The sequence below is a fragment of the Akebia trifoliata genome, chromosome 3, assembly GCF_017979445.1.
Source record: "Akebia trifoliata isolate Shusen 1 chromosome 3, ASM1797944v1, whole genome shotgun sequence".
Classification (NCBI taxonomy): domain Eukaryota; kingdom Viridiplantae; phylum Streptophyta; class Magnoliopsida; order Ranunculales; family Lardizabalaceae; genus Akebia; species Akebia trifoliata.
Window position 1 is genome coordinate 30,247,538 of NC_141377.1, and position 12,593 is coordinate 30,260,130.

Consider the following 12,593-nt stretch of genomic DNA (forward strand, 5'->3'; position numbering starts at 1 on the left):
AGAGAGAGAGAGAGAGATTGAATTAAGGAGAGGGATGTATTTGAAAAAAATGATAGGGTTCACTTTTAATTATCTAAAAATTTTGATAAAAAATTGTTAACAACTGATTCAAATATTTCGAGACTGTCCGATCTTGTAAAATCTAACTGTCCTAAAAATTTGATTGAAAACTTAAATCTCTTTAGGACCTCCGAACGGCTCTCATTAAAGATTAACACACATCCTTCAAACATTACAAAGGTTTGGTTCAAATTATAATCTCAACATTACAAAATAATATAACACTCGAATCAAATAATTTCAGTAGTTGTTTATAATTATGATTAGACTTATATAAAATCCTAAACCCAATAAGTAAATAGAAATTTAGAAACAAAAGAAAGAGAGACAACTTCTATTAACACCTTGACCTTTACTCATTCTCAACCAATCACTTATTTTCTTTATTTTAATTGGGGTGTAATAAGTAAAAGTTGGGGTGCCAATAGTAGTTATCTAAATAACCGTCAATTGTGAATTATGTTTCTTATTTATAATCCCATCATCTTCAATCTTTTTCAACCTCTCCAGAATTTTTTTGAATTTCTTTCAAAAATTTTCCTAATTTGCCTTAATGAACCGAATTGGACACTCACTAAATAATTGCCAAATCCGAAATTTGTTAGTATGCTCCAAACCTCAACTTTTTTCTCTTGTAACCTCTTTAGCATTGAGTTCCATCCTAGGTGGCGAACCATCTATTGGGGTGTCTTTTTGCCCACAAACCTAGTTCTGCCACTTTGGGAACTAATTATTTTCTAATTCTCGTTCCTAAACATTGGAATCCTACTCTCAATGGAAAAATAATTATTATAATAAAATATTTGTGAATATTGCAACTCCGAACGACAATGGTTTATTTTTGTGGTGTCAACTAGCTTAGTTGGTAAAATCAACAGGTGATGATCAAGAGAGCAAGGTTTAATTTCTGCATTACTAAGTTACTGATCTCATTAAAAATAGGTTTATCGATAAAAAAAAAAGATGGTGTTTTGTGAGAAAACTAACCTTGAGCATCTTTAACAAGTACCCAATAATTTAATTTTAATTTTACGATTTGTGTGTTAAATAATTTTTTGGTCTCTCACATCAATATTGAGGAGATTTTTAGATCATTACCATCATCCTCATAAAAAATAAATTGTAAATATTGGAGTATCCTCATCATAGGTCTCACTTATCATTCTTTTGCACGATTTGGATTCTCTCACAATACAAAATCAGTGTTTGAGATTAATACTGCAATCGTCTCTCTCTTGATCTTACTTTTATGTAATTAATGACAATTTTCAAATGGAGAGTGAGATAAGAGTCAGTTCCAATTTATAGGAAACACAATTCGTAAACCATTATGAGAATATATTTAAGAGTTGTGATATTCTGACTCGAAAATTTTCACTTGATCTGTATTTGATCGACGTGTCAAGCATGCATGAGTGAAAACTTTTGAGTCAAAAAATTATTATTTAGAAAGATTCATGTAACATAGAAATAGATTACTAGAATTCATGACTTAGTACGAAACCCCACTCCACTATTGGTCCACGTGTCATACTACTCCTCACTAATTCTCTCTCACCACCTTTGTTGTTTTTTTTCCAAAACTAACCCACACAAATTAATGTTAAAAATAGCAATAAATAGATTCTGTATCTCACTTAGTTATAAAGTATATCTCCATACCCCTCCACACCTATATTTTAACTGATCAAATAGTCCTTATCTTTAAAATAAATAGATTCTGTATCTCACTTATCTTTCTTCTCAAAAGATTAATGACTTAAATGCCTTATCTTTAAAATATGAAAAAAAATTCTTGATTTTCTTTTTGAAATATGCCAAGTGAAAAAAAAATAAAAAAATTACCCTCATTAACTAGATTCTATTTACTGCTACCTTTATAAATAAATAAAAAAAATTGCTATCCCATTTTAAAAATAAGAAAAAATAATTCCTTGAAAAATGTAAATTTTATTTATTTTCATTGGAATTGAATTTTTTATCTAGAAAATAGATTCTCATACCACCTCCTAATGTTATTCTCACTTCTCAGCCAGTAACCCGAATTCAAAAATAAAAAATCATAATTTTCAAACTTGACTTAAATGTTCATCAAGTTAAGTGGAGATAACTATTTACAAGTCAAATATAAAAATTAAATTTATAAATATTTAAAACTAGTTTCTATAACTTTTAAAATAAATAAAATATTTTATTTTATTTTCTTAAATATATTGTATATAACTAAATAACTCAATCATTTTTTTACTCGTGATCTTTTTTGAATTAACTCAATTGAATTGACAAGTTGTTAATTCAAAACTAACCTTGATATTATTTTTTTTTCTTTGTCAAATTTAACGATTTGGACTACTCCCTACCACCTTGTGAGTATTGAGTGCACTCGACTCGGTTGAATCATTCGTAAAATTCATTGTGATCAACTCATGCCTTTGGCTAAAAACTTATTGTTGAACAACTTGAAAAATGGATTGATTCTAATTAGACGCTTTGGATGAAATATGAGACAAGTAATATTTTTCAAAAAAATATGAACCTTGATTTATATATTTTCAAAATAATAAATACATAAAATTTACATTGAAAATTATTATTATTATTTCTTATTTTTCAAGGAGGAAAGCAATTTTTGTGTTACTAAAATTTATACTAAACAGAATCTAATTGAAGAGTAAGGAAATTTATTTTTTCCACTTGAAAATTTTTGAAAAGAAAATCAAGATATTTTTTTTCATACTTCAAATATAAGGGCATTTAAGTCATTGACCTTCGGAAAAGAAAGAAAAAGGGAATTTCATCAATTAAAATACATAATAAGGGGTGTGGAGATAAACTTTATAACTAAGAGAGATAAGGAATCTATGTATTGTTACTTTTAACATTAATTTGTGTGGGTTTGTGAGAGAGAATTAGTAAGAAATAATGTGACACATGGATCAATAGTGGGGCGGGATCTCCAAAATCACACTCAAAATGACCCTCCTTATCTTATATCAAGTTTAAGAAAGATTTACTTGGCAGACCTATCTGTTGCATTTTTATTACAAAAAATCTTCCTTGGAGTTCTGACAACTCAAAGGGATGCTAAGTTTGGGAAACTAACTTTACGAAGTTTGCTACCCACCAAACCTCATTTTATCAAGTTTGTTATCCCACAAAGCTGGGAGGGTGGATCCACGTCACAAAATTCAAATTTATGTTGTTAATTTGCTACTTAACATACATTGGAGTGGATTCTAACCACATCAATTTTTGCCACAGGATTATGAAGGATAAAATTCTAAGAATTTTGGAAAAAAGAAGTTAATTTTCAGCATTGAATTTTAATTTTAAATTGGAGAGTTTGGTGGTCATTCAATAATTATGATCAAGCTCAATTTTTGTTTTTGAAATTTTACATTTGAATCTGAATATTTTCATAAAATCTACAAGGCTGTGGTGTTGGATTAGTAATTTGATAATTCATGTGGGCATAACAATACTTGGCAATATTTGATATCTTAGTAAGTTAGTCATGCTAGCCTATTAAAAAAGTAAGGTTTGTTAGAGTGACAAACTTGATAAAGTTGGGAGTTTTTGTAATAAAATTGCCATTGAGAGGTCTGCCTAGTAAATCTCTCTAGAGTTTAAATATTAAGATGGGGGCATTTTTAGAATCCAAAATTTTGGTGTCAAACCACGTCTACTCCTCCTCCTATCATTTTAATTATTATTATTATTTCTTTTTTTTGAAAAATTATCTGGGTTAAGACAAACCCAAACCAGCTACAACCTCACATAATACATCTCTCTTTTGTCTTGGACAAGAATAGATAATAGAACACTAGGGAGCGAATTACAATTAAAAAAAAAACAACCTAAACTATCGTTCATCAAAGCTAGTATATCAACAGCCCTGTTAGCTTCTACGAAAATATGGGTGAAGGAGGCCTCTTGGAATCTTGGGAGAAGGGTCTTAATCAAGAGGATCAAGTGGTGAACATGTCAAGAGCAAGTCCAACTGTCGTTGAAGATGTTCACCGTTACTAAGGAATCAGATTGGATAGTGATTCTCGAGGTGTTGGAGGCTGTAGCAAGTCAGATACCCTGTAACTCATGATGTAAAATAGATCTAAGAGTATCGCAACCCACCAATGCAACCATCACATTATCCTCAAAGTCACGAATGATGACTCCATGTAGCCTCCTCTTAGAGTAGAGAAAACCCCATCAATGTTAATGATGATCATACTCATTGGCAGTTTTTTCCAAGAACAATAACTTTGTCTAGAATGGGAGGAGGAAGCTTGGACCCCCCAAGCATTCATAAAAGATCTGTTATAGTCCGAGTTTTTAATAAAGTTGATAATATCCTCGAATCTGATTCAAATATCTTCCTAAATATTACAGAATACCAAGCTTGATAAAGATTTTGTATTTTTCTTTTTAAAGACCTCAACCCTAATGGAAAAGTTGGTAAGTCAAGATGATCAAATTGACTTAAAGGATCCAAGTTTGGAATGAAGTTATTGGGAAATCAGAACCTAGTAAAAAAAGATATTATAGGCCTCTCTCTCTCACTCACTCACTCTCTCTCTCTCTCTCTCTTTATTTTAAAAAATTATTTTATAATTAACATAAATTTATAATAAGGGAAGTTGCTAAAAAAATGAAAAAAAAAAAAAAAAGGTTTAATTTGAGTTTTCAATTATCCTTAGATTTTGTTTAAGTTTTTTAAATGGCTAGAACCTTTTTGTGAGGATAAAAGATTGATTATTCAACCTTTGGACGAGCACCTAACATCTTATCTAGACTTTAGTGGTTCACACTTCAAATTTGACTTCCACCACGATTTTTATTAGTCTTAGATTTCCCATCATGTGGGCTACATGATATGGATTTTTAAAAATGTTGTTTGGATTCTCTAAAGTAACAGAATGAAGATTCTATTGTATTTTGTCAAAGAGGAACCCTGTACATGTCGTTTATCAAGCGTGGGCATATTTTTTTTAACTTCTTTGGAAACCAATAGAGGTCACATTCATTTGAGTTTAACGATTTTGTTTCATGTGGAAATTATTAGGGAATATCCTCTCATTTCGATCAAAATTCAAATGTTGTTTTAATCTAATATTTCCTAAAGTTATTTTCCTCGTCAAGAATTTTCCACCAACCAAATGAAATTTTAATTTGATTTCTTTTATCTATATGGTCATAGTCAAGCTGGTACCCAACTGGATCCTAGTCTTGGTTACCCACTCACCTACCCTTTCCCCAAAACATAATATGAAACAATCTCATTATTTTATTATTATTTTTAAAAATAAAATTTACTTTTTATGTTTTTTTTAAAGTTAAAAAACCATTTTTGTGATATTAGTTAGATATAGCTTTTAATATGTTTTCCAATAAATGAGAAGACATGATAACCATCTTTGTAATATAAGAATGTGTAATGTGTAATGTGAGAATGTTTCAATTTATGCTCCTACCCTATTTTCTAGGGGTCCTGTGCACTCGTCTTATATGATTTAAAAATTTTGGATTGAGCTAATTGTTTGCAAAGATCTTTATGATGAGGAGATCATCGTCACAAAAAAATAAAAAAATAAATAGTTAAATCTGAAACTTCTAACCTTATCAAACGTGATTTATAATTATAAGTTGTCGTTTTTTTATCATTAATTTATAAATCACTTTTGATGGGATTATAAGGATGTTCCTCACAAAAAATCAGTCATATAGGACAATATTTGGCTCTTAGCGGGCATTGCTCAACACTACCCATTTTCTTATTACATGGACTTATAATTATTTTAAGAAAATTACTATTGCCACATCAACTTTTATTAACGCCACATCAACTGTTCAAATCTTTGGGAATTTATATAGGGATTTGGGTGGCACACACCAACTTTTTCTTATAGTACACAACAACAAAAAAAAAAAAAAAAAAAAACCAAATGGATTTCAAGGATGTGACAATAACTACTTCTAAATTTCTCCTCATTTCAACTAAAACCTTAAAATTAAATTTCACTCTATCCAAAAGCCATTATTAAAAGTATGATCATATCTCTACTAAAACCATAGCCTTAAATTTCACTTTATCCAAAACCATTATTGAAAGTGTTTTGATATCTACTATAAAGAAAAGAAAATCAACCCTTGTATTATTAAAATTATTAATGAGGTCAAATCTAAAGACAGGAAACAATAGATTCTCACCTGCCTTTAATCTCAAACCAAAAGGGCAAAATAAAAACTAGTTTCAAGCCAGACTCTAATGCAATAGAAGTTTCACGGACACTACGGTCCAGATAAAAATAACACCACTTATATCGATTAAGAACATAAAGCATGACGAAAACTAGACTTGGGTGCGATCTTATGTTGATTTCCACAGAATGGTGGTATCAGCGATCATGGAAGTAACCACATAGGGATCCATGTTTGAAGCAGGCCTTCTATCTTCAAAATAACCTTTGCCCTCTTTCTCCGTGTCTCGGCCAACTCGAATGGAAGCCCCACGGTTTGCAACTCCCTGTTTATCACATGTGTGAAAAGAATGAGTGAACCCTCATTTTAAATATTTAAGTTAAAGGTCTTAAAAGAGTGAGAGATGGATTGAGTCATTTTAAATATTCATTTAGCTGACCCCAAATCTTCTGAATAAGGCTTTGATTTTTTTTTTTTTGTTTTTGAGAGATTCTATTGCCTCACCAACTTTAGTTAACACCACTCCAATTCATACGTAAATCACCAAAGAATTAGCATACATCTTTGGGGGGGTGGCATTAGCAAAAATTGGTGTGGCAATATAAATATAAAAAAATTTATTAACAACTAAGCAAAGAAACAAAAAAGGAAAATAAAGCCCCTTGAGCATCACAAACAAGATCCCACTTAAATTGCTTTTATTGTAGTTGAATTCTTGAAAATTGCTATTAGTATATAGAGAGTTATATTATATTGCTTTTAGTATATTTTAAAATTGTCTTTAGTATTTGCAGTTGTTAAATTTATTTAACAGAGGAACAAGATTTAGTTAGTCAAACTCAAATCTTTGGAATAAGTATTTTGTTTTTTTAGGAAAATTATTAAATATAACTTAAATCCAAAGAGGTGAAGGTGTCTTTATTTACCCATAGGAAGGTGTTGATGTCAGCTGTTTCATGACGTCCAGTGAGACGACGTTCATTGCCTTCTCCATATGCAGCAATGTGTTCCTTGTGCTTCAAGCCCAGCTTCTCAATTGCCTTTTCCTTTTTTGTTTTACTTTACTTTATTGGTTTTGAAAGTTGTAAAAACTTCACTACTTTCTTTAGTCCGACATCAGGTAAATACAAGGAAAATTCTCAACTTATTTATGATCCTTCTCTCTTTAATGCTTGAGTGTGAGAGAGTTAGAGACTGGGCCTCGCGCGCACATGGGGGCCCAAGGCACTGTGGGACTGCAGCCCATTGAGTTTGGGGCCAACCCGTCGAAAACCCTTAGTGCGCATACGATGCGCGCGCAGGGGGGGTGCAAATTTCGGGATTTAAGCCTCACGTGGGTGCGCGTGATAGGCCCGTTTTTGCTAAACTTTTATTTAATCTCAATCGTTTGATTTATTTTTACACCGTTATGGACTAAAATTGTGAACAGTTGGGTCTGTTGTGAACCGATGGCTTGTTGTTTATAAAATTAGTTTTTTTCCTTTTATTTAAAATACAGAAAACAGAATACTTTCGGACCTCTCTAACGAAATATTTTCTGATATCTCCTCTTCTCTGATTTCAACTTTTGCTGCTTGTGAAAAGTTCGATCTAATCGAGTTCGCCGTAGATCTGCTATTTCCGAGTGCACGGTTAGCAGACAGTGACTGTTGAATCTTGGAAACCAAACGCCAGAACCGACTGCACTAAGGATTGAATCCTAAGGAGGCGAAATTGGTTTTAAGGACAGTGGCTTCTCCGTGCCTCAGTCACCGATAAGTTCTTCCAATTTCATCGAATTGTTTACATTATAATATTGCTTATTAATTATTGTTTCAATAAATCAGATTCATAAGATTATCCAACAATCTTAAAACCAATTTATATCTATATCCTGTTTCTGTTTCTGAACTTTAAAACATGGATTTTAGACCCGAACATGTGAAACCTGACTTGTTGAAACTAGAACCTTTTAATGGAAAATTTTATCGAAGATGGAGCCAAAAGATGCTCTTCTTCCTTGAAGCCCTTAATGTTTTGTTCGTACTCAAAGTAGAAAAACCTACAGATACAGACCCTAATCTGCAAAATTGGATCAAAGCAGATGGAATTTGTAGGAATTATATTTTATCTTGTCTTGTAAACACTTTGTATGATATTTATTGTGTGTATGGTACTTCTATAGAATTATGGGGGGCATTAGAGAAGAAATACGTAACAGAAAATGCAGGTGTCAAAAAATATGTAGTTAAAACATTCTTAGAATTTTTAATTGTCGATGGAAAGTCAATTATAGATCAAGTAAATGAATTTCAAAACATTATTCACGAGTTGACGTATGAAGGCATTAAATTGCCAGAACAGTTTGTGGTGTCATCTCTAATTGAGAAACTTCCCGAAAGTTGGAATGAATACAAGACTAATTTGAGGCAGAAAAAGAAAGATAAATCTCTTGAAGACCTCATTGTCCACATTAACATAGAAGAAACTAGTAGACTAAGAGAGAAAAATGGTAAGGTTAAACAATTTGTTACCAAAGCCAATCTCATAGAAGGAGATTCTCAGCCATATAGGTTTAAACCTAAGAAAGTGTTTAAAAAAGAGGGACCAAGGACTAAGAATAGTGTTGGCTTTAAGAAGTCAAAAGGTAGTTGCTTTGTGTGTGGTAAACCTGGACATCATGCAGTTGAGTGCAATTTAGGAAAACTAAAGAAAAATCAAAAGGGAATCATGTGAATCTAACTGAAATTAATAATGACACTATTATTGCAGTTCTCTCCGAAGTCAGTCTTGTGGAAAATCCTAAAGAGTGGGCAGTTGACACTGGTGCTACGAGGCATGTATGTGGAAACAGGGAGATGTTTACTTCCTACAATTCTGTGGGAGATGAAGTGGTCTATTTAGGAGACTCAAGAACATCTCAAGTTGCTGGAAAAGGCAAAGTGACCCTTAAGTTGACTTCTGGGAAGGTGCTAGTACTCACAGATGTTCTTCATGTTCCTGCCATTAGAAGAAATCTTGTATCTGGGTCTCTTTTGAATAAAGCTGGGATTAAACTTGTATTTGAGTCGAATAAATTAGTATTGACTAAAAAAGGGGTATTTCTAGGAAAAGGATATTGTAATGGGGGGTTGTTTGTACTTAATATTATGAATGAAATGGCATCGTCTTCTGCTTATCTTATTGAGTCAATTTCTTTATGGCATGCTAGATTAGGTCACACTAGTTTAGGAAAATTAAAGAAATTGAAGAATTTAGGTATATTACCTAATCTAGAAATTAAAGAGTTAGATAAATGCGAGATTTGTGTAGAATCTAAATTTACACATAAGCCACACTATAACATTTCAAGAACATCTTCAGAACTTCTTAGTCTAATTCATACTGATCTTGGAGATTTTAGAAATCTTGAGTCTAGAGGAGGTAAAAGGTATTACATTACGTTTATAGATGATTTTTCTAGATTCACAAGAGTATATCTTCTTAGAAATAAAAATGAAGCAGAAGATATGTTTCTAAAATATAAAAATGAAGTAGAAAATCAATTAAATAGAAAAATTAAAAGATTAAGATCTGATAGAGGAGGAGAATATGATTCTAATCTCCTTAGTCAATTTTGTGAACAAAATGGCATTATTCATGAAGTCACACCTCCATACTCACCTGAGTCAAATGGAATAGCAGAAAGGAAGAACAGATCTTTAAAAGAAATGTTAAATGCGTTACTTATAAACTCTGGAATGCCTAATAATATGTGGGGAGAGGCTATATTGACTGCATGTCACATTACTAATAGGATTCCCCATAGGAAATTAGGAAAAACTCCTTATGAGCTTTGGAAAGGTTATGCACCTAACTTAAATTACCTTAAAGTGTGGGGATGTTTATGTAAGGTAGGACTCCCAGAAATAAAAAAGAGAAAGATAGGACCTAAAACAATTGATTGTGCATTTTTAGGATATTCTGAATATAGTACTTCATATAGATTCTTAACATTAAAATCTAATGAAGATGGTGTTGATAGCAATGTCATCATTGAAGCTAGAGATGCTGAATTTTTTGAAGAAATTTTTCCTATGAAGGTTAAAGATTCTTTAAGTTCTAATGACAAAGGAAAAATGGTGATAGAAAGAGAAACGCCAATTCTTGAATCATTTTCTAAAGAAATAGAACCTAGAAGGAGTAAAAGAGTTAGAAAAGAAACCAATCTAGGAGATGATTTCTATACTTATTTAGTAGATGATGATCCGTTATCTTATCAAGAAGCCGTGACATCTCCTGATGCTGTTTTTTGGAGAGAAGCCATTAATAGTGAATTAGAATCAATCATGTTAAATCATACTTGGGAATTAGTGGAGTTACCTAAAGGCACCAAACCTATTGGATGCAAATGGATATTTAAAAAGAAATTAAGGTCAGATGGATCAATAGATAAATTTAAAGCAAGATTGGTCGCCAAAGGATTTAGACAAAAAGAAGGGATGGATTATTTTGATACATACTCTCCAGTTACGAGGATTGCAACTGTTAGAGTTTTAATAGCCTTAGCTTCTATTTACAAATTAGTAGTTCACCAAATGGATGTCAAAACAGCATTTTTAAATGGCGATTTAGAAGAAGAAATCTATATGGAACAACCTGAAGGGTGTATAGTTCATGGCCAAGAGAATAAAGTGTGTAAGTTAGTAAAGTCCTTATATGGACTAAAACAAGCACCTAAACAATGGCATGAGAAATTTGATTCTGTGCTTAAGTCTAGTGGATATATTTTTAATGATTATGATAGGTGTGTGTATGGCCAATTTAATGGCAAAATTGGTGTAATCATTTGTTTGTACGTAGATGATATGTTGATTTTGGGAACAAATCTAAAAATAGTAGAGGAAACTAAATCTTTCCTAAAATCCAAATTTGAGATGAAGGATTTAGGAGAAGTTGATATCATGTTAGGGATTAAAATAACTAAAAAAGATGAAGGATTTGTATTGTCTCAAAGCCATTATGTAGAGAAAATATTAAAAAAGTTTGGACACTTTGAGAGTGTACCTGTCTTGACTCCCTTAGATCCGAACATAAAGTTAAGAAAGAATAGAGGTGATAGTGTGTCACAAAAAGAATATGCTAGGATCATAGGAAGTTTGATGTATTTAATGAACTGTACTCATCCAGATATAGCTTTTACTGTGGGGGTGCTTAGTAGGTTCAATAGTAATCCTAGTAGAGACCATTGGACAACATTAGTGAGGGTTCTTAGATATTTGAGAGGAACCTTAGACATGGGCTTACATTTTAGTGGAAGTCCAAATGTGTTAGAAGGGTATAGTGATGCGAACTGGATATCAGAATCTGATGAATCCAAGTCCACTAGTGGTTATATTTTTATGCTAGGTGGGGGGGTTGTCTCTTGGAAATCATCTAAGCAGACATGTATGGCTAAATCTACAATGGAATCAGAGTTCATTGCATTAGAATTAGCAGGAACTGAGGCTGAATGGACTAAGAAACCTATTAATAGGTATTCCTTTATGGGAGAAACCAATGCCATCAGTATTTATACACTGTGATAGTCAAGCTGCTATAGCCAAGGCTAAAAACCATATATATAATGGTAAAAGTAGACACATTCGTCTTAGACATAATGTGGTCAGACAATTATTAATGAATGGAGTGATTGCTATTGACTTTGTAAGGTCAGAAAGTAATTTAGCAGATCCATTAACAAAACCATTAACTAGAGGGTTAGTGAGTAAATCATCGAGGGGAATGGGACTAATGCCTATGTAAATAATTAGTCTGTGATGGAAACCCAATCTATATGACTGGAGATCCCAAGAAGTAGATTCAATGGGTAACAACAAGTCACTGAACTAATTGATGAAGTACTAATGAAAAAGAGTTGACAAACTTTTGATCCCTTTCCTATGATGTTAAGTAGTGCTTATCTATGACGAGTTAAGGATGAACAAAAGTTCTTAATATAATCCATAGCCTTATTGGGTGGTGTGTAATAGTCATAGAACACACTTGATGGATTTACCTATGTGAATGTAGAAGTGGGGCGGCTTCTTATGAATAATATGGGCAATTATTCTAAAGCATTCATGAAATACCAAGATTCGACACATGGCCGAAAAGTGTCAAACCATAAGAACTCGATCGATCCTAGAAAGAAAGATACGTATGATATGATAGTTAAACTTACGTTAAAAGGGAAAGGGTTAAGTAACTTAGTTACACCAGGTCCCTGTGAGTTCTGTCTATCTATACTAAGTATTGATTAAGTCCAAAAGACATCGATATTAGGTATCCGGTATTTCAATTTGTACGAGCAGCAATTCCTTCTCTTCTTACTATGA

General features: G+C 32.1%; 1 protein-coding gene across 1 annotated transcript; it reads left to right on the top strand.

Moving 5' to 3' along the window:
- Positions 1-8,157: 8,157 nt before the first annotated feature.
- On the top strand, positions 8,158-11,801 carry LOC147406329 (uncharacterized). Its single transcript, XM_086432534.1, has 4 exons — positions 8,158-8,884; positions 9,010-9,265; positions 10,223-10,914; positions 11,407-11,801. Exons 1-4 carry the CDS (start codon positions 8,158-8,160, stop codon positions 11,799-11,801), a joined length of 2,070 nt encoding a protein of 689 aa, XP_086288660.1.
- Positions 11,802-12,593: the final 792 nt, after the last annotated feature.

What these genes read in the sequence shown, in the direction of transcription:
- LOC147406329 (XM_086432534.1), top strand. Translation starts at nt 8,158, where the DNA reads ATGGATTTTAGACCCGAACATGTGAAACCTGACTTGTTGAAACTAGAA. An exon ending in AGAAGAAATCTTGTATCTGG is followed by an intron (nt 9,266 to 10,222) that starts GTCTCTTTTGAA and finishes TACTTCATATAG; the next exon opens with ATTCTTAACATTAAAATCTA. An exon ending in TGGCCAAGAGAATAAAGTGT is followed by an intron (nt 10,915 to 11,406) that starts GTAAGTTAGTAA and finishes GTACTCATCCAG; the next exon opens with ATATAGCTTTTACTGTGGGG.